The 18,895-nt window shown below is 36.0% G+C and overlaps 2 protein-coding genes across 2 annotated transcripts; one reads left to right on the top strand and one right to left on the bottom strand.

Moving 5' to 3' along the window:
* Window positions 1–4,793: 4,793 nt before the first annotated feature.
* On the bottom strand, window positions 4,794–11,158 carry Thap5 (THAP domain containing 5). The gene is made up of 3 exons (XM_047562737.1): window positions 10,949–11,158; window positions 7,651–7,843; window positions 4,794–7,192 (listed from the first exon to the last, which is right to left on the bottom strand). The coding sequence occupies exons 1-3, from the start codon at window positions 11,026–11,028 to the stop codon at window positions 6,290–6,292; spliced, it is 1,176 nt and encodes a 391-aa protein (XP_047418693.1). The 5' UTR covers window positions 11,029–11,158; the 3' UTR covers window positions 4,794–6,289.
* A 192-nt stretch (window positions 11,159–11,350) lies between these two features.
* Dnajb9 (DnaJ heat shock protein family (Hsp40) member B9) lies at window positions 11,351–15,495 on the top strand. The gene is made up of 3 exons (XM_047561192.1): window positions 11,351–11,562; window positions 13,298–13,524; window positions 14,506–15,495. The coding sequence occupies exons 2-3, from the start codon at window positions 13,308–13,310 to the stop codon at window positions 14,955–14,957; spliced, it is 669 nt and encodes a 222-aa protein (XP_047417148.1). The 5' UTR covers window positions 11,351–11,562; window positions 13,298–13,307; the 3' UTR covers window positions 14,958–15,495.
* The last annotated feature ends 3,400 nt before the right edge of the window (window positions 15,496–18,895 follow it).

The following is an 18,895-nucleotide window of genomic DNA, read 5'->3' on the forward strand; positions in this document are numbered from 1 at the left end:
ACTTGACTCAAGTGATGCCAATTCATAGGTTTACTAGAGTTTCACTCATTTAAAAATGTACAGTGGATCAAGTGGATAACTGTCTTAGGAATTTGGAATTGAAAAACAATGATTCAACTACTTAATAGTGGAATTCAAAAAGCTAAAGTACATAAGGTAGACAAACCCAGGAGCCCTGTTTATGAATTCAGATTGTAAGAGTTGGCTGGGAGAGACAGAATGGAACAAATGCCCTCTATGAGGCAATTGCCACGAAGGAACTGCTGTTTTAGATGTTTTTCAGTGGCAATTATCATGAGGCACAGATAAATTGCAACTCCTATCTCTGGATTCCTGGGCCAGTCTTTTAAGAGTATTTCAATTCTACTCTTCCTTATGCCCCTTCCTGAACTGGACTTTCTGCCAACAGAAAGAACCCTATTTCAGGGGCTGGGGAGATAGTTCAGTTGGTAGAGTGCTTGCCTCGAAAGCACAAGGCCCTGGGTTCAATCCCCAGCACCACCACCACCAAAAAACAAAACAAAAAAAAACCAAAAAACACCCTATATCAGATCTTTAGCATAATTAGATTGCTCTGGTCATTGGCTGAAACCTTTCAGATGTTTCATGGCAATGGTGACAATGAATTCATCTGCTGGCAGAAACACACTCTAAATATGGGGGAGAACACTCTATAGTAGTTATCTTTTTTATTGCCACAAATCTAGATTTGGCAATGAGCACATTCAACAACCAACTTGTTTCTTGACATCTTGTAACTGATGAAAGATTCATTAGTAATGAAGATCTTAGTAATGAAGATCATTAGTAATGAAGAACAAGGATTTCCTGTTCTGTTTCTGCAGATTGAGGGGATTGATGAAGAATCTTCACCTGATTTCTCCTTCACAGCCTTGAGCTACTTCCTAGGAAAGTACAGTTGTCAAAAAAATATGTATTTATATATCCATCTGTTTTCCTCCTGCCTCCCTTCTCCTTTTCTTCCTTTTATTGAGTCATCCTCCCTTTGAGCCCTCAATCCATCTTCTCTACTTCCTTCCATATAGATTCTGAAGAATATTCAAAGTTCTTTAGGAAGTTCACAAAGTTTCAAATTTTCTAGCTCTATATTCTAGGAAATCTTTTGATTTTAGAATGTATGTTTTAGTAGCAAATCTGTGACTTTTTTTTTTGCCTTAGTGACAAGAATTGAACTTCACCAGTAAGTTCCCCTACATGGATCATGACTGAGTTTCCACAGTAGCAAAATATTGAGGAATGACTATAATTTTTTTAATTCTTATAGAACAGTAATAAGGTCTCTATGTATAAACTCAGGAATACAAATACATTTTTGTTTTTTAGTCTAAGACCATTATAAAGAGTATTCAAATAACAATGTTACTAGCTGGCATTTCTATAGCTTTTTAGTTTACTAATCATCTTTGCATATATGATGCTACAAATACAACCTCTGAATAAAGAATTACTTGTATATCAATAAGAAAGCCGAAGTCTTCTGTAAACTAAGCAACAGGCTAAGGTAGGACAGACTCAAGATATGCGAGGAGGGAGGGAGGGAACTTGAAGGAAGGAAATAAAGGAAAGTTGAGTCTCAGATTAGATGACTGTATTATTTTACTATTGCTGTGTTAACACTCACTCACCTTAATGGCTTGAAACATCATAAATTCCTTATAGTTCTGTAGGTTAGATGCCAGGTATGGGTTTCACTAGACTAAAATTAAGGTGTTGGCAGAGTGTTTCTATAATCTCTAGGAGTGAAATTGCTTTGTTTATTTGGATTTTGGCACAATTCAGTTCCCTGTGGTTGTAGGACTGAAGTCACCATTTTCTTACTGACAATAAAATGAGAGCTGTTTTCAATTTCTAGACATTGCCATGTTCCTTGGCTTGCAGTCTTTAAAGCTAGCAAGATGGGTTGGGCTTCATGTGCATTTTTCTCTGACTCCATCTGTAAAGGTCATCACTTTTAAAGGACTAACGTGATCAGACTGTATCCATTTAGGATAATACAAGATAATCTTCCCATCTCAAGGTCTGTAACCTTAATTGCATCTGCAGAATAACTTTTATCATGTGAGGTAACATCCATGTTACATGTTTGGAGGGGAACAGCATTATTCTAACAAGCTGACTAACTACAAATACAAGTTTATTGAGTTCAAATCAACTCTTTCACTATGTAATCTTCATCCACATCTCTGGTCTTAAGCCAGAGAGTAACAATAGCAAAACCACTAGAATTAAGTCTTAGATAATCTTTAATTGTATAAAAAGGCTAACACGCCCTCTTGTCATTTTAACTAATGTATATAACTTTTAAACTTTGAGACATTTTAAATATGGAGTAATAAAGATGTGTACCTATCACTGTTTAAATATTAATATTTTGATACTTTTATTCAGCTTTTCTTTTTAAATGAAACAATATCTATCACCCCTCTTTTTGCCTCTCCACTGGACAGTGTGCTCTTATTTTTGTCACATAAGTTGTATAATATGTGTATATATATATCTATATATATTTATAAACACAATCTATATTACTATTTTGTGTATTTAATTAAGCAGTACACTGTTATCAAATCTTTTGCAACTTACTATTTTTGGAATATTGTTTGGGTATTTATTCATGTTGATACATTAGATCTGATTTATTCATTTTAACAATTATAGATCATTGCTTTGGATTATAAAGCTTAGCTTGGGTTGCCCAAATACCAGACTGGATGGCTTAAACAAAAATTTATTTTCTCACCAATCTGGAGGCTGAAAGTCTGAAATAAGGTTGCCAAGCAGTCATGTTCTTCTGAGGACTTGCAGACTGCTGCATCGTAGCCCTGTCCTCACATAGGGAGTTTTCTGGCATTTCTTCCTGTAAGTACACTAACCTTATTGAATCAAGACCCCACCCATATGCCCTCATTTAACTTTACTTCCTTAAGTGGCCTATCACCAAATACAGGTGCACTGCAGGTTAGAGCTTCAAAATATAAATTTTAGGAGGCCACAATTCAGTCCATATTCAGGGATGTTTTATGATTCTTTTGATTTTCTCAGTGAAGAATGTGATATGATCCTCAGTTTGGGAGACAAGCAGGCAGGAATGGATAGGAAAAGTGTAAGAGATTTTGAGAGCAGTTATGAACTTAAAGAGAAATACATTTGGTCCATGTGAGGTTTGTGGTAATGAGTTTAGAATCCAGTCTGCCTGTGTGTGACTTTCTCCAGCTAATTGTTGATATTGAAACAGAAAAGGTAAAGATATTTCAGTAAAGTAAGAAATAGAGCTTTATCAAGTGAGAATACAAAGCAGTTATTGAAGGGTCTGATAGAATGACTATGATGGCAATGGCAGATAAGAGTTAGGGTATATACCAAAAGGGGGTTGTTTTGGTTATCTGTTAACTGCCTAATTACTCAACTCAGAATTTATCAGCCAAAAGCAAGCATTCTATTTTGCTTACAATTTTATAATTAAGGAATTTGAGCTGTTAGATGGTTTGTCTCAGCTGCCACTTGTCATCTAGAACAGTTGGGGCTTAAGGATGTTTCCAATGTGGCAGCTTCACTTATGTCTGACGTTTCATTCTTCAGAGCCTTCTCCTGTGACAAGGGATTTTCCAGCATGATCTACAGGTACTTACACAACTTAAATGGCATCTGGCTTTTTAAGATAAGCATTCCAAAGAGAAACAGGAAGATACCAGGCCAATTACAGGCCAAGTTTGGAATTGACAGTGTTACTTTTATTATGTTCTACTGGTAGATCAGTCACAGAACCCACCTAGACTTAACAAGATAGAAATAACTATAGGGGAACAGTAAGGTCACACTATAGAAGAGCATATAGGAAAATTCTCTCAAAAAATTTACAATCAAGTCAGAGTTAGTTATAGATACCATATTAAAAAAAATAAGGTAAATGCTGTTTTAGTGCTACCAAAACAACAACAACAAAAGGCCCTGTTAGCACAGAGAGAAAACAATTTTGACTAAAATATGGAAAAAAGTCTACCAATGCTGAAATAAAATTTTGACAGACTTGTTGAGTTGACGGAATAAAGCAAGCAGACACAGGGACCCATTTTTGCATCATTGCAAAATGCTATGAAATTCAGTAAGTAGACCATAGGATAAACAAAATCACAGAGAACCAGATATAATGGTAACAAATTTGGCTTTATTTTATAGGTATTAGTAATATGAGACAACTGAATTAGAAAAGTTAAGTGGTGGGTGGGTGATTATTAGATTTATAATTTAGGTAAAAAACTGCCAGCTGAATCCAGGATGATATGGAAATAGAAGACTGAAAACAGGCAAGATTAGCTAAGAGGCATCTGTAGTAGTCCAAATAGGAAATAATGTAGGCCAGAATCTACAAATATTAATTTAGAGGTTTGCTGGGATAGGTTGAGAATATCTTCAATTATTTATAGATAAGCCAAGGGTTGGGGATATAGCTAAGTGGTAGAGCACTTGCCTAGCATGCACAAGGTAAAAGGCCCTGGGTGTAATCTCCAGTACTGGAGGAGAGAGGGAGGGAGGGAGGAAGGAAGAGAGAGAGTGAGAGAGAGAGGGAGAGAGAGAGAGAGAGGGAGGGAGGGAGGGAGGGAGAGAGAGAGAGAGAGAGAGAGGGAGGGAGGGAGAGAGAGAGAGAGAGAGAGGGAGAGGGAGAGGGAGAGGGAGAGGGAGAGGGAGAGAGAGAGAGAGGAGGGAGGGAGAGGGAGAGAGAGAGAGAGGAGGGAGGGAGAGGGGGAGAGAAAGAGGGGGGGAGGGAGGGAGGAGAATATATGAAAGTCATGAAAATATCTTAAATGCTTATATTTTATTAGGTTTATTAAGTTTAAACTGTTAAATTATTTTTGTGGGTCTTTATTTTTATCTGTATGATTTACTTTAAACTAAGTATCAGCAAAATGCAATATCAGAATACTTTTAAAGTTCTCCCCATCATGGTCATTTAATAAAAGTTTTGATTTTTTTAAAATTAGCAGACACATTATCAAATAATACCAATTCATTTTATTAGCCTAAAACTTAATTAAAATATAATAAAAAATAATTACCACTCATTAACAATACTATTTGCTATATAGTCAACTAATAATTATTGAGCACCTCCTATTTTCCAGGTTCAAAAATCATGTGTTACCTCATTGAATTCTCAAAACCATTATTTTAGATAGTATTTTTTATTTAACAGATATTATAGAACATATCATCTATCATTCACATTTATGTTACCACAAAGTCTTTGCTTTTACATTTATTTTTCTTAGTTCATGCAGATATAAACTTTATTTTTATTTATATCATCATCACTTCTCTTTCCTAAGAGAAAAACTTTGTCTTCCTAAGGACATCATCACTTATCTATAATTTGCTTAGAAATTTTAATAAAATATACTTAAGTGGGAATATATAGTAAAGTATTACTGTATTGTTTTGTATTTAAAAAAACGACACAAGCACATACTTTAAAAGCTACACCTATTAAGAAATAGATACAGATTATATTTTCTAATATATATTTAAAATTAACCTATTACATTTTTGGTTTTAAATATAATTTTATAAATAAGGATGTTAAAAAACTTAAATGACTTAAAGATGGTCAGCTACACATAAGGTATTGAAATATATATTCTTTCAAATTTACAGTATCTCTCCTAAAAGCTGAGTTCTACTGAATTAAAATTATAATAGCAGTATTTTCCTTTATGTAAGATACCTAACTATAGCCAAAAGCTCAGAGAATTCAATAAGCAGTGAGTATCAAATTCTCCCCCAACATCTATTATATACATACATATAATCTTATAGAAAAACTGTTTTAATAAAAGTATCAATAAATACAAAGGGAAGGACTACAAAGAAACTGACTATTAAAGCTCTAGTAAGGGCCCTATTTTATAGATTAGGGACTGGGGCTCAATGTTGATAAGTACTTTCGTCAAGTCATATGCCAGTGGTAGTACCAGGCTGATCTATTTTGGGGTGTTTTAACCATATCATTGTTCTCTTCTTTTATGACTGACTCATTATTTATTCACTATATTTTAATTTGAGCAACTACTCAATGATACAACTATTTTTCTCTTCTTCCCCAAAACTACTTTTTCTTATTAATGAGCATTTTAAAAACAGGACGCAGTGCATAATACTAGAGCACTTTTGTAGCTGCATTAAGATGAGAACATTATATGGGAAAAAGTACACTTTACATGGAATTTGGTCTAGCTGGAAAAAGCATATACAAAATCATAGCTTTAAAACCTCTTTATATCATAGTGACTTCATATGTTGTGAAATGATTTTCTATAATCTTAACATTTTCTTCTGATAACCAGTTCTCCTGTTTTAGCTGGCTTATAAGAGCTTCCAAAGACTTCAATCTTCCTAGAGTTTGTTGCTCTTGTAGCTCAAGAAGAGTTATCTTTGAATGTAGTTTAGAGACTTTTTGCCAAAGATGTTCCTTGTTTATGTCCTGTCTGCAATAAGAATGTTCAATTTGTAAAACTTTTGCCCCATGATCTATATCCTTATATAAGGAGTCTTCAGTGTCTGTGTCTTCCATTTCTATGGTTTCTCTGGGGGCAGGTATAAAAGAATTAACTATAGGTTTAGAATTTTCTGTGGGTACAAAAATGGCAATAACAGATTCTTTATTTGTGTCAACTGTTTGATTAATTGTGCTGAATAAGAATGGATTTTCCTGTGCTGACTTAATTTCCATGGAATTATTCCTAAAGTTTGTATTAGCAATATGACTGGTTGTTATTTCAAGTACTTCTTGGGTTTCCAAAGACTGTTGAATAACTTCTGAATTTGAAGTTGTCAAAGTAATAGTTGCAGAATTTTGGTTCTCAAAAGATGTGTGAAATCCCCTTAAACCTAAATCTTGGTTAACTGATTTTTCCAGGGTAGATTTCAGTTTTTGAGTGTCTTGTTTAACTAGATTAAGAGTTAATACTTTATTTTGTAGGTTTCCTGGCTTTGGAGTTGGTGGCTTCACCATGGCAGATGAATCAAGCAATTCTGCACATTCAGGAAGCACATCTGTGTTAACTGTAATTTTCTTTGTCTCATTTGATGCAAATGATTCTTCTGACCTGGTTTTTAGGCATACTTCTTTCTCTTCCAATTTTTTCTTCTGAGATTTTTTTTTGGAGAGGTCTTTTCCCTAGAAAATAATATTTTCAAATTCTAAAAAAGACTTATTCTGTTATTGGTTAATACTGACTTAATTTTAACTTTGGGCAGTATACTGGTCAACCAAATTTGTTTAGTTAAAAATATATTCTAAGCATATGATTTAAATATGTACTGTTTTTAAAAAAACATTAAGCCCATTCAACATATATTTCAAACCATTCAAATGCCCAGCAAAGAAAAAAGCTTAACTCATTAATTATGTTAATGACTTAAGACTGTATGTGTTACCTTCTGTTTCTTAAACTCCACAACAGTTTAAATTTTAAAAAACACTAACCATATTTTTAGTATAAGTGCAAATTGATGTTCCTTTTTCTCAAGTATTTATTTTCCCAACAGTTATCTTTCCCTCTCATCTCTGTACCTGATCACCTGTCACCCTGTAATGTGCCACCATGCTCAGCATTACTGCCCCCACTCCAATACCTGATAGTCTTCAGGCAAAGAAAATATTGTTGGAATTGCAGTTTGTTTTAAATAACGAATACCCCATCTGATGTCAAGAGAGTCAGGAGTAAAATGGTCACTACATAGGAACTGGTATTTACTAGGAACCCAAGAATCACGTTTCATATTCTTTAACCACTTTTCAAGTCTTTCTTTGTCATGTAGAGGAAACCTGAAATTAAAAAAAGAAAAAGACATTTTGCTGTATTTTTACATTTTGCCAAATTCCAGCCTATATATCTAGGTAAACTATTTGTCAAGTGCTGCAAAAGCAAGATACCCATTCCCACCAAATAAGAGCATCTTCATGACAACTACTATATTATCTCTATAGTAAGAGGATGTCATGATATGCTAGTCACCAAAGCTTTTGCTTCAGAATAGTTTGTAAAACAGAATCCAGAGTTCCTTCAAGTAAAACAGATATTCCTGCAAAGGATAAAATCCACTCATATTTTCTGTGGATTATGTTTCACCTGAATAATTAGAAGTAGGAAAGAGCTTTGCATAAATTATAAACTCCCACTCAAATGTATTTCATGTTAATACCACAAGTCAAATGGTTTCTTGTCTATAATTTTAGGCAGCATTAAGCTTTAAACTCTTATTATTTTAAAATAAGGCAACATTAATTCAAACAAATGATTTAGAGAATAAAATGAATACTTGTATAAAACTACTAATATTCCATTCTCTTTACTGGCATCAACCTCAATTCTACTCATGTGATATTTCTTGACTTCTGTAACCTCTTACTGGGAACTCTAAAATTCAAGTTCTAAAAAAGGAACTCTGAAGCAGGAAAAGAACTAAACTGTTAATAAAGACAAACTCGGATATTTGATTTGAAAGAAAGAAGATATAAAAAAGAGAAAGGCAAGACACTTTGTTCCTGTATTGACAATAACCTGGGTTTAGAGTTGGCTTTAACATATTGCAATATGTTTGAAAGGCAAAACTGGACTAATGGCAGAATCAGTTTAAATGTTTGAGTTAAAGTGTACTAAATAGCAGTTGACAGTGACATATCTCATTTAAAGATTTTCCAAGGCATATTGTAAATAATAATTTCCTATTTAAAAAAACAGTAACAATATGAGTTTCTCATACACAATGTAGGTATTATACAAGCCCTCTCATTCCAACTACCTAGTTTATGCTTTGTAATAGGTAGTACTTTTTCTCCCCTCCCTAAATTCTGCATAAAATCCTAGGGGAAAAGAGTCTGTAAGATATAAGTTTTAATTCTGACACCTTACGTGGGAAAAAATATCTCAAATGATCTTTGGAAGTTCCTACCATGAAAACAATATTCATATATGTTTTAAGGTATTCTAAGCTTGCATATAACACTTAGGTTTGAAGTATGACAGGCATAACCAGAAAAAGCATTTCAAGGCAAAAAGAGTAAGCTCAACCTTTTGGTACATTTAAATGAGAACATGTCTTTTAAAATAATGCTTTCTTATATAATTCTTGTGTAAGGATGCTATTTCCAAAATTATTTCCATTGTACCTATACAATAAGTTAGCAAACCATAAAACAAATGACATTTTGTGAATATCCTAATTAGTAACTGCAACGCAGTAAAATTCCTTAACAAATAAATTTTTAGGAAATCTCCTAGACTATGTTTTCTGAATTACTGAGTAGCTTCATATTTGTTTTAATTTGTTTGGTAATTTTGCTTATCTTATGTAATACCCCAAATACATAAAACAATCACAGTATAAACTGGACACTGTATGCCTCTATTTACTGAAATACCAAATTCATATAAACTTATACACTACAGCTTGCTATAATGTGAGGATGAGCAAATTCAATTCTTTGGTCCTATTAGGGGAATAAAACTAAATTTTTATTTTGTGGATTGTACAGATAATTTTTAAAAACACCCAATTTTTAAAAAAAATCTCACTTTAGATTCATAGTTTGAGGAAAAAGTCTTTACAAATGATAATTCATTTGGCATTACTTTTTCCTCCTTAACTTCAGTAACTCTGAGGTCCATATAGATTAAACAATTGATTAGTGTGGGATTATGCCTCCCAAATCCAAGGCCAAATAAATCTGGAAAGTATTAGTTTAACATGATCTTTTGCTACAAACCTTCTTAGAACCATTAATATAGTAGAATCTGTTTGTCAACTGACAATGGATCAGATTTCTTTCCACCCAAAATAACTACCTCTGTGGAAGGGATCCAAGGAGACAATCCTGGATATATTGCCATGTAGTGTGAATTCCTTAAGGTTATCAGTTTCTCCCCCCACTACTTAAGATGATAGAAAGCTGCTGAACCATTAGTGAATATAGTTTTTGGTCTAAGGGAAAATGGGATTCATGATACATCACGTGAAAAATAAGAAAAAGTAAGAGACAACCAGATCAGCTCTAACAAATCATTTTTAAATACAAAAAAAAGGAAATAGAATATTTTAAATGTTGATTTTCACAGGTTTTTCATATGCATTAAGCAGGTACCTCCTGCAAGTACTGTTTGTTTTTTATCTTTTTACAAAATAAGCGTGAATTAAGTTCCACTAATATATCTATTTTACAAATGAGACATCTGAGGCATTGAGAATCTAAATTATTTGCAGGTTATTGGGCTACAAGTAATGGAACCAGGCTTTGAATTTAGAAAAGATGGCTTTGGAGCCTGGGCCTCTTATTACACAACACTGCTTCCCTGTTCTGCATGAAAATCAGTACTCCTATAATTTCACGGAAATATTTCGGGGTCCCAGTTATTCAGAGTAACGCTTACCCTATTCTATTCATGAACAGAATATACCTCTCTGAACAAGCCACAGGTCGTAACTCCAGCTTTGACACGAAACTTTCAAGATCGTTGGTAACCTTATTTTTTCCCCTCAGGAGAAAAAATGGGTTTAAATTATGTCTGTGGGATCTCACAGGGAGTGCAAATTAACTTTGGGCGCACCTTCCCACCTACCAGGTTTGATGTACCCTAAATAGTTTTCAACGTCGTTCCATGAAATGAGGTCAGGTAAAGTGGGGTAAAGGTTCCGAAAACCACCGAGCACCTCGCAAGCTTCACTGTTTTAACTCCTTTTTGATTACCAAACAGGGCACTCAAGAGGGACACTGAACACAAGTCTTCAGGCACTTCTCCTATGCGGTGACCATCACGCTACCCTCACGCACGTGAAGACTAGTTTACAAAATAGACAGGAGATACCCAGGCCCTGGCTCCAAAGGCTGCAGGACCTCGGCCCAGCGCTAACGCATCTCCCCAGGACAACTCACGGGTAAAAGCTCAGCTTCCGGTCTTTATTGTTCGGTCCTCGGCGGTTTTTACAGCAAATCGCTGCGCAATAGCGGGGCATCACTCAGGTAAGGTCCCGGAAGACCGGGACCAGCGAGGGGCACAGGCGGGCCCTTCTTCCTGAGGCAGGGCAGCAGATCCAGCAGTCCGAGCCACTGCGCCTGCGCCGAGGTTCGCCCAGGGGAAAGACGTCGGAAATGTCGACTCACATCCGCCTCCGCTGGCTTCAGTACTACCCTTTGAAGGGGTGGGGCGGGAAGTGACGCACAGGCTGAGCGGCAACAACAGTTTTCCACGTGCGCGTAGGGCGCCAGGGTCAGGTGGGTAGATGGGAGCCAATGGGGAAGCGTTTCGTGTAGGTCTTCTCCTGAGGCGGTGGCTCCAGCAGCAGACGCCCGCCAGTGGGGAGCGGGCCGAGGCGGGACGCGGTGGCTGAGGCGGCGCGGGGAGCGAGCGGTGTTTGTGTAGGAGGCAGTGGGGCGCGCGCCAGCTCCTGGAGGCCTCGGAAGCTGGGGTGAGGGGCCGAGCCTCAGCAACCGAACGGAGCCGTTCGTGAGCGTCACCGGCTCTGTGGAGGAGGAGCGGCAGCCTGAGGGTACGGGTGAGGGACAAGGCCGGGAGTCGCGGGGAGTGGGGTTTGGAGCGTCCCCGGAGCCGTGGCTTCTTGTTTGGGGCAATCGTGGCCTCTGTCTGTCGCCGCAAGGGCTTCGGGCTGCGCGTTCTCGGCGAAGGGAACATTAGACGATGATCAGACCACAAAAGAGTGTTTTGTGTTTGGGTTGTGCCATTGGCTTTCAGACAGCTTCTCGCTGGGCCGGGCCCCGGGATCCCTGATGGTGGGGCCTGGATGGACAGGGCTGGTTGCCTTTGGGTGAAGGTTGAATGGTCCAACTCGACCAGCCGCTGGCACTGGGAAGTAAGGCCCAGGCCGCTGTCCAGCGGGTCCTCTTGGAAATGAGAAGGCAGTTGAATGGAAAAGTTAGCTTACAAAAAATGATTAGTCGTTCAACTTGAAACCGTGTAGTAACGTTTATTAGCCAGTAGCTGCCTGTCAGTGGTTAGACCCGTCCTTGGAGTCTGAAGCAGCGCGCGGTGGATGCCGTGTCCCCTCGACATGCCCAGTTTGTGTTCTTTAAACTAGGAGGTTGTACTTGATCCTTGGTACCCGTGACTATGAGTAACTCCCTGGGGGTGGGGGTGGGGGTAGTAATACACCTGCTAATTACTCCCAGGAAAGGCCACAGGACAGGAAGGCAGGCAGTTTCAACAAACCATAGTGCCTTTTCATCAGCCTTGTTAGGTATTCATAGGTTATTAAGGACTCCTGTGGTACAGCGTTAAAAGAACAGGATCACTTCGTTTTGAATCTCAAATCATTAAATATATATTATCAAGAATTCTAAGTTAAAACTTCTCTAGTAATTTAAAGTTAAGATAAATGTTTTAATTACTTAGAAGTTTGAAAATAAGCATCTAACTGCCTTAAAGTATCAAATTAGTTCATTTTTTTCTGGCTGCCTTAGTGAAATTCTTAAATGGGAGTAAATTAAAAAAAATTGTTTTTAGATGTTGATAGGCCTTTATTTTATTCATTTATTTATATGTGGTGCTGAGAATCAAACCCAGTGCTTCACACATGCTAGGCTAGCGCTTTACCATTGAGCCACAACCCCAGCCCTGGCAGTAAATTTAAACAGAACTTATTTATCCATACTTCTTTGTTAAACATTTGGGATCTTGCATTTATACAGGTTTTACAACTTCAAAATTGTGGTAACCAAGTAGAATTCAACCAAAAGGAGAAACATATTTCTTGGTTTTACCTTTCCATTAATACTGTAGTCAAACACAGAGGAGACTCAAAACTTCTAATCACTGATTTTTACTAGGTATTATTGAAGACCCATCATATACAAGCTTAACAAAAATTAAAGAAAAAAGTGCAAATAATATTTTAAAAGATCCCAGTCTTCTTTTCAAGAACTCATATTTTGAGGTGATGATAATGTATTTTAACTTCACAGGGAGAAAAATGTGCACTACCAATGCAAATAGCCTAGGATATCTTAATAGTAGAATTCTTCCTTCTCTAAGAAAGCAACATTTAGCTTTCACTTCAGCAGGTAAGCCAAAGACTAAAAATAGAGACTCAGTGTCACAAATACCAACACTGCCTATACAATAGAATGTACAAGATAGTATTTGCTGAACATTTTTGTTTTATGTTGCATTATATACTTCATATCCAAAGGTTCATTAGGTTTCTTTTAAAAGAAAAAAGTGTTAAGATTAGTCCCATGGTAAAAATTTTTTTTCCTTTTCTCTTTTAGGATATTAGAAATGGCTACTCCCCAGTCAGTTTTCATCTTTGTAATCTGCATTTTAATGATAACGGAATTAATTCTGGCATCAAAAAGTTACTATGATATCTTAGGTGTGCCCAAGTCAGCATCAGAGCGCCAAATCAAGAAGGCTTTTCACAAATTGGCCATGAAGTACCACCCTGACAAAAATAAGAGTCCTGATGCTGAAGCAAAATTCAGAGAGATTGCAGAAGGTAAATAAATGACTTTCCTGAGGTCTCATGGGTATTAACTAGTAAAGAGAATGCTAAGAAGTCTATGTATTTGAAGGTTTCATGGAGATGGGAGGACAGCAAGTGACGAATTTACATATAAATACGTGAGATTCTGAGATTTTTTTTTATAATACTTTGGATCGTGAATGAATGAATGATTGGACAAATACAGATCTAAAAATATTGAAAATAAATGATTTAATTCTGTTTACAAAATCACTGCTATTTCTATATAAAAAAGAATTTTAGGTACCCCAAATTCTTAAACCTAATTTATGAAACATTAAGTATGTAGATTAAATATAAAAAACCTAATATAGACTGATATTTTCTACATTTAATCTGTATTTCAAAACCACATTTGTCTTTTCAGTATGAAATACATTTTGACTTAAGATTTGTTCTAAAGTTGTACTTTGAACATTCAAGAATTGATGGTAACTGATTAGGGAGCTGGAATTAAACATTTCGTCAAGTAGTAAGGAAGTGAAAAATCAGACTTTTTAGAACTTTGTAATTGTTGACCACATATTTCTTTGTGGTAATGGTAGCATTCATTTAATAGATACTTATTGGGTGTTCATTTACTACTTACCATTTTTTGTTTTTGGGGGGATTGAATGATGGTTGTTTTGATGGTGGTGCTGGGAATTGAACCCAGGGCATTCCACATACCAGGCAAGCACAGTAACATTGAGTCTATCTCACTTATTGTGTGTTTACTAGAGTATCATTGTGCTAACTAACTACTGATTATAGAGCCTTGAATAAGAGGAAGTACTTACCTTGTTTTGTAACTTCAATTATAGTTTAATTCTTAAGTTTGTAGTGCTTTGCTTTTACTTGTGATGTGAAATCTGTCCCTAAAATAGAGTTGAAATCATATATTTGAAGAAGTTTGAATATATGTAATTTTGAATCTTTTACCCTCAGTTCCTAAGTATTTTTTATCTCTTTCAGCATATGAAACACTCTCAGATGCTAATAGACGAAAAGAGTATGATACCCTTGGACACAGTGCTTTTACTAATGGTAAAGGACAAAGAAACAGTGGAAGTCCTTTTGAGCAGTCATTTAACTTCAATTTTGATGATTTATTTAAAGACTTCAGTTTTTTTGGTCAAAACCAAAACACTCGGTCTAAGAAGCATTTTGAAAATCACTTCCAGACACGTCAGGATGGTTCTAGTCGACAGAGGCATCATTTTCAGGAGTTTTCTTTTGGAGGTGGATTGTTTGATGACATGTTCGAAGATATGGAGAAAATGTTCTCTTTTAGTGGCTTTGATACCAGCAATCGACATACAGTACAGACTGAAAATAGATTTCATGGCTCTAGCAAGCACTGCAGGACTGTCACTCAACGACGAGGAAATATGGTTACTACATACACTGATTGTTCAGGACAATAGTTGGTTCTTTTCCTTTTCTCACTAAACCCACCTATTTGACTCTTCCTCAGTGTCTTTGTAAAACAGTTTTCTGTGAACTTTTTTGACAAGTGCATGGTTTCACTTAGTTTAAACAGTTTGACATAGCAATTACATATATTTAAATTGTTTTTGAAGAATTCAGCAACATTCAGCTAGTAGATAAAAATCTAATTATTATTTCTAATTAGGAAAGGTTCTTTAAAGAAAGATAAAAATCTGCCTGGGTTGTTTTATTATTATTATTTTTTCCTTTCTACCTGCCCTTGGGCTCATTAATGTGGCCAGTTTTATTCCCCTGCCCCCTAAAAAAAGATTGAGTTTGCTTGATACATCAAGATTAAACTTTAAAAGTTATTGTAGGCATAATTGTGTGAATTTTAATGATTTTTGCAGTGAAACCTTTGCTAATTTAAAATTGCATGCTCTGTAGCATCTGACTTGGGTTGCTAAATATATGTGAACTAATTGAGTCAGCAAAAAAAAAAAAGCACAGTATCTCGGTTAATTGCCACTAAAAGCTTTAGAAAGGGGTGGTTTGAAATTTACCACAGAACTGTGTCTTTCTACTGTAGTATTGGGGTAAAAGAAATGATTATACTGCTCTTAGTTAAACTGGAGAAAAATTGAAAACTTATGAAACATTGCCAAGAGATTGTTTTAGTCCCTAGCTAATGATTTTGCAGGGTTGAAATCATAGCTACTTATACATCTTTTTACATTTCTTTGTTAGTCATTGGCACTCTAGGTCTTAATATGAATTTGATGTGTATTTGTGTGTGTGTGTGTGTGTATATAGTTCTTCCTCTTTGCACTTACCTTTATCTAGAGATTGACTAATACCTCATTCTGTTTGTAAAACCAGCCAGTAATTTCTGTGCAACCTTATTATGTGCAATATTTTTAAATCCTAAGAAATGTGTGCTTTTGTTTTCAAATAGACTTATTCCTTTAGTTCTGCACTTTTTCACATTATACTCCATATGAGTATTAATCCTATGGATACTTACTAAAAGTAGTAATGTCTCATACAACATCACGTGTGAGAGAAATATAAATATTTACAACCTGATTTTCTCTGTTGTCATTTTATTGTTTAAAGTTTATTATGCACTTCTGGAGTTGAAAAGGATGTATATAAGCCATGGGACATATGCAGATCATAAGTTATATACCCCTGAAGTTACTTTTGTCTATATCAGAATCCCTGATAGGATCTTGTTATGTTGTCATTTGATAATTTCTGTTGCTGTTTTATCTTCTTCTGTCTCAAATTTGGTAGCTTGAAGATTTTATTAACAATAATTTTGGCATATTTGCTTTCCCAAAGCAAGTGTTCTGCCACAGTCTTTCCTATTTAGGTCTGGTTGGGAAAAAGCAGAGACTGCATAAAACTAATTGTTAATTACCTTTAATTTGAGAATTTTTTTTTTTCTTTTTCCATTTTACAGTGTGGGGGGTTGAACTTAGGGCATGCTAGGCAGGTGCTTTGCCTCTGAGCCGTATCCCCAGTCCTTAATTTGGGAATTAAGAAAATTAATTTATTATGTTTGCGAACTTTTTCTCTTGGATGGTCTATCTACTCTTTTTGTTTGATAATAAAAAAATAGCCATACCTTGAATTTGGGGCTGAGGATCATATAACCTATGAAACAGAATAAATGAGGCAAAAAAGATGGAGATCTCATTTTTTAAAAAATTTATTTATTGGTTCTTTTTATACATGACAGTAGAATCCATTTTGATATAATTATACAAGCATATAATTTTTTGATATAATCAAGATCTTATTCTTGTTGATCCATTCTTGTGGATGGTGGGATTCACTGTGATGTTTTCATATATGTACATAGGACAATTCATTCCTCTGTTGTTCCTTTTCCTATCCCCTCTCCCTTCCCTCCATTCCTCATTGTCTAATCTACTGAACTTCTATCCCCACCCTCTTATTGTGGGTTAGCTTCCTCATATTAGAGAAAACATTCAATGGAGGTCTCATTTTCAAATCAAGATTAACTTTAAGGATGTGTTATTTTTATATTGTTACCATGTGTCCCCTTTTTCTCCATGACCTGATTATCTGATTTTCTTCCTTTTCCTCATTCTGAATATATATATATATTTTTTCTGACTTTTGACTGTTTGGCATGGTGGTGCATGCCTGTAATCCCAGCACTTCAGGCTGAGGCAGGAAAATTGCAAGTTCAAAGCCAGCCTAACTTTGCAAGACCCTAAGCAACTCAATGAGACCCTGTCTCTAAATAAAATATGAAAAAGGGTCGGGATGTGACTCAGTGGTTAAGTCCCTGGATTCAATCCCCAGTACCAAAAGAAAAAAATTGTACCTTCTTGGGGTTATTTTTTTTTTTTTTTTGAAGTAGAGTTTTGTTGAATAATTGAAAGAATACACTAGCCATGTTCCTGGCTCATGCCTGTAATCCCAGCAGCTCAGGAGGCAGAGGTGGGAGGATTTCAAGTTCAAAGTCAACCTCAGCAATTTTAGTGAGGCCCTAAGCAACTTAGCGAGACCATGTCTAAAAATAAAAGGGGTCGGGATGTGGTTTAGTGTTCTACACCCCTGAATTTAATCCCTAGTACCAACAAATCAAACACACTAGGGAAAATATCATTGCCAAACAGAATAGAGAGGAAATTGATATCAGTTTCTTACTAGAGAGATCTCTAAAGTTTTTATATTTGTTGCATTAATGTTGATATTTTAAATTGCAGATAGATTGAATATAGTCAGTTATGATTGTTTTCTTTCTTAACCTCAATGAAGTGGTAGAAAGTTAAGAATGAAAACGAAAGTACTAGAAAACAAAAGCCAGAAGTTTTGAGACATTTCAGCAGGGTATAAAGTGGAAGATATTGAACTGAGAAGTTAAGAGGAAAACCACAGCCAAGATGTCCTGCAGAAGCTTTGAGGCTTATAATGGGGGAAGGAAGGACTGTAGTTTATCATGTTAATTCATAGAAGAATTGCACTGGAAACCCCTGCTCTTTCCTCTTCCCAGGTAAATAGTTTCCAGAAGTAACTTTTCTTCAGGCTGAGGACTAAGAATCATTCTTGAAGAAAAGGATTGTTCCTGGGGAGCTCCTAGGGAAGGAATGGGGTTGTGATGGGAAGATAGAGTGGAGAAATGAGAAAGGCAGCCCTTCATTTCCAGAGTAAGGCCTAGTTGCTTTGCCTTGTGTAGAGAACAATAGTTTCTGCATTGCCAACCACATACTTACCCAGAACCCTACTCCTGTTCAAAGAGATCAGAAGCCGTCACAACTGCTGAGGAAACTTTCTCAGTCATTGGCAACTGCATGAAGTTTCCTTAATGTGTATTTCCAAGCAAACAGCAGGAAAGAGAAGCCTCAACAACTAATCCTGACATAAATACAATTCAGGGACTAGACGATCTCTAAAATTTTAGTAGTACCAGATTTCTGATAAGTCAGGCATAGGTTCTTGTCCTAATTTGCTTATTCCAGGATTTCCTTCCATGTAAATATGGTGTCAGGCAAAATAGATGAAGCAATGTGAATCCATATGTAGTTTACATTGCAACAAAAGTCAGTGGGAGAAGATGTGTAGTTTGTTTGTTTACAATTATGCAGGTCTACCTTGTCTTACAAAATTCAGATTCTTCCTCATAACTTTGCTACTCAAATGTCCTCCCCAATTTTTCTCCAGACCTCTGCTAAGGTGGAACTACCTAGATAATTTGTTAGCACAGTTCTGATTATTGGTATTCATACAAAAAAGGTGATGGGGTTCTTACATTCTTGTGGAAGGAGACAACCATAATGCCAATCCCCCAAAACCACAAGTCGAATGTTTTCACTGATAAGTGGAAGCTAAACCATAGAGTGGGAAAGGAGAAGAGAAAGAAGTTCAGTAGATTAGACAAAGGGGAATGAAGGGAAGG

This window comes from Sciurus carolinensis, chromosome 8, assembly GCF_902686445.1.
Source record: "Sciurus carolinensis chromosome 8, mSciCar1.2, whole genome shotgun sequence".
NCBI lineage: Eukaryota > Metazoa > Chordata > Mammalia > Rodentia > Sciuridae > Sciurus > Sciurus carolinensis.

Excerpts from the sequence above, each read along its gene's own strand:
- Thap5 (XM_047562737.1), bottom strand. The coding sequence starts at position 11,028 with ATGCCCCGCTATTGCGCAGCGATTTGCTGTAAAAACCGCCGAGGACCG. Across the intron at positions 7,844-10,948 it reads CGGAAGCTGAGCTTTTACCC|GTTTCCTCTACATGACAAAG; the intron begins GTGAGTTGTCCT and ends TTTTAATTTCAG. Across the intron at positions 7,193-7,650 it reads CTTTGCCTGAAGACTATCAG|GGAAAAGACCTCTCCAAAAA; the intron begins GTATTGGAGTGG and ends ATTATTTTCTAG.
- Dnajb9 (XM_047561192.1), top strand. The coding sequence starts at position 13,308 with ATGGCTACTCCCCAGTCAGTTTTCATCTTTGTAATCTGCATTTTAATG. Across the intron at positions 13,525-14,505 it reads ATTCAGAGAGATTGCAGAAG|CATATGAAACACTCTCAGAT; the intron begins GTAAATAAATGA and ends TATCTCTTTCAG.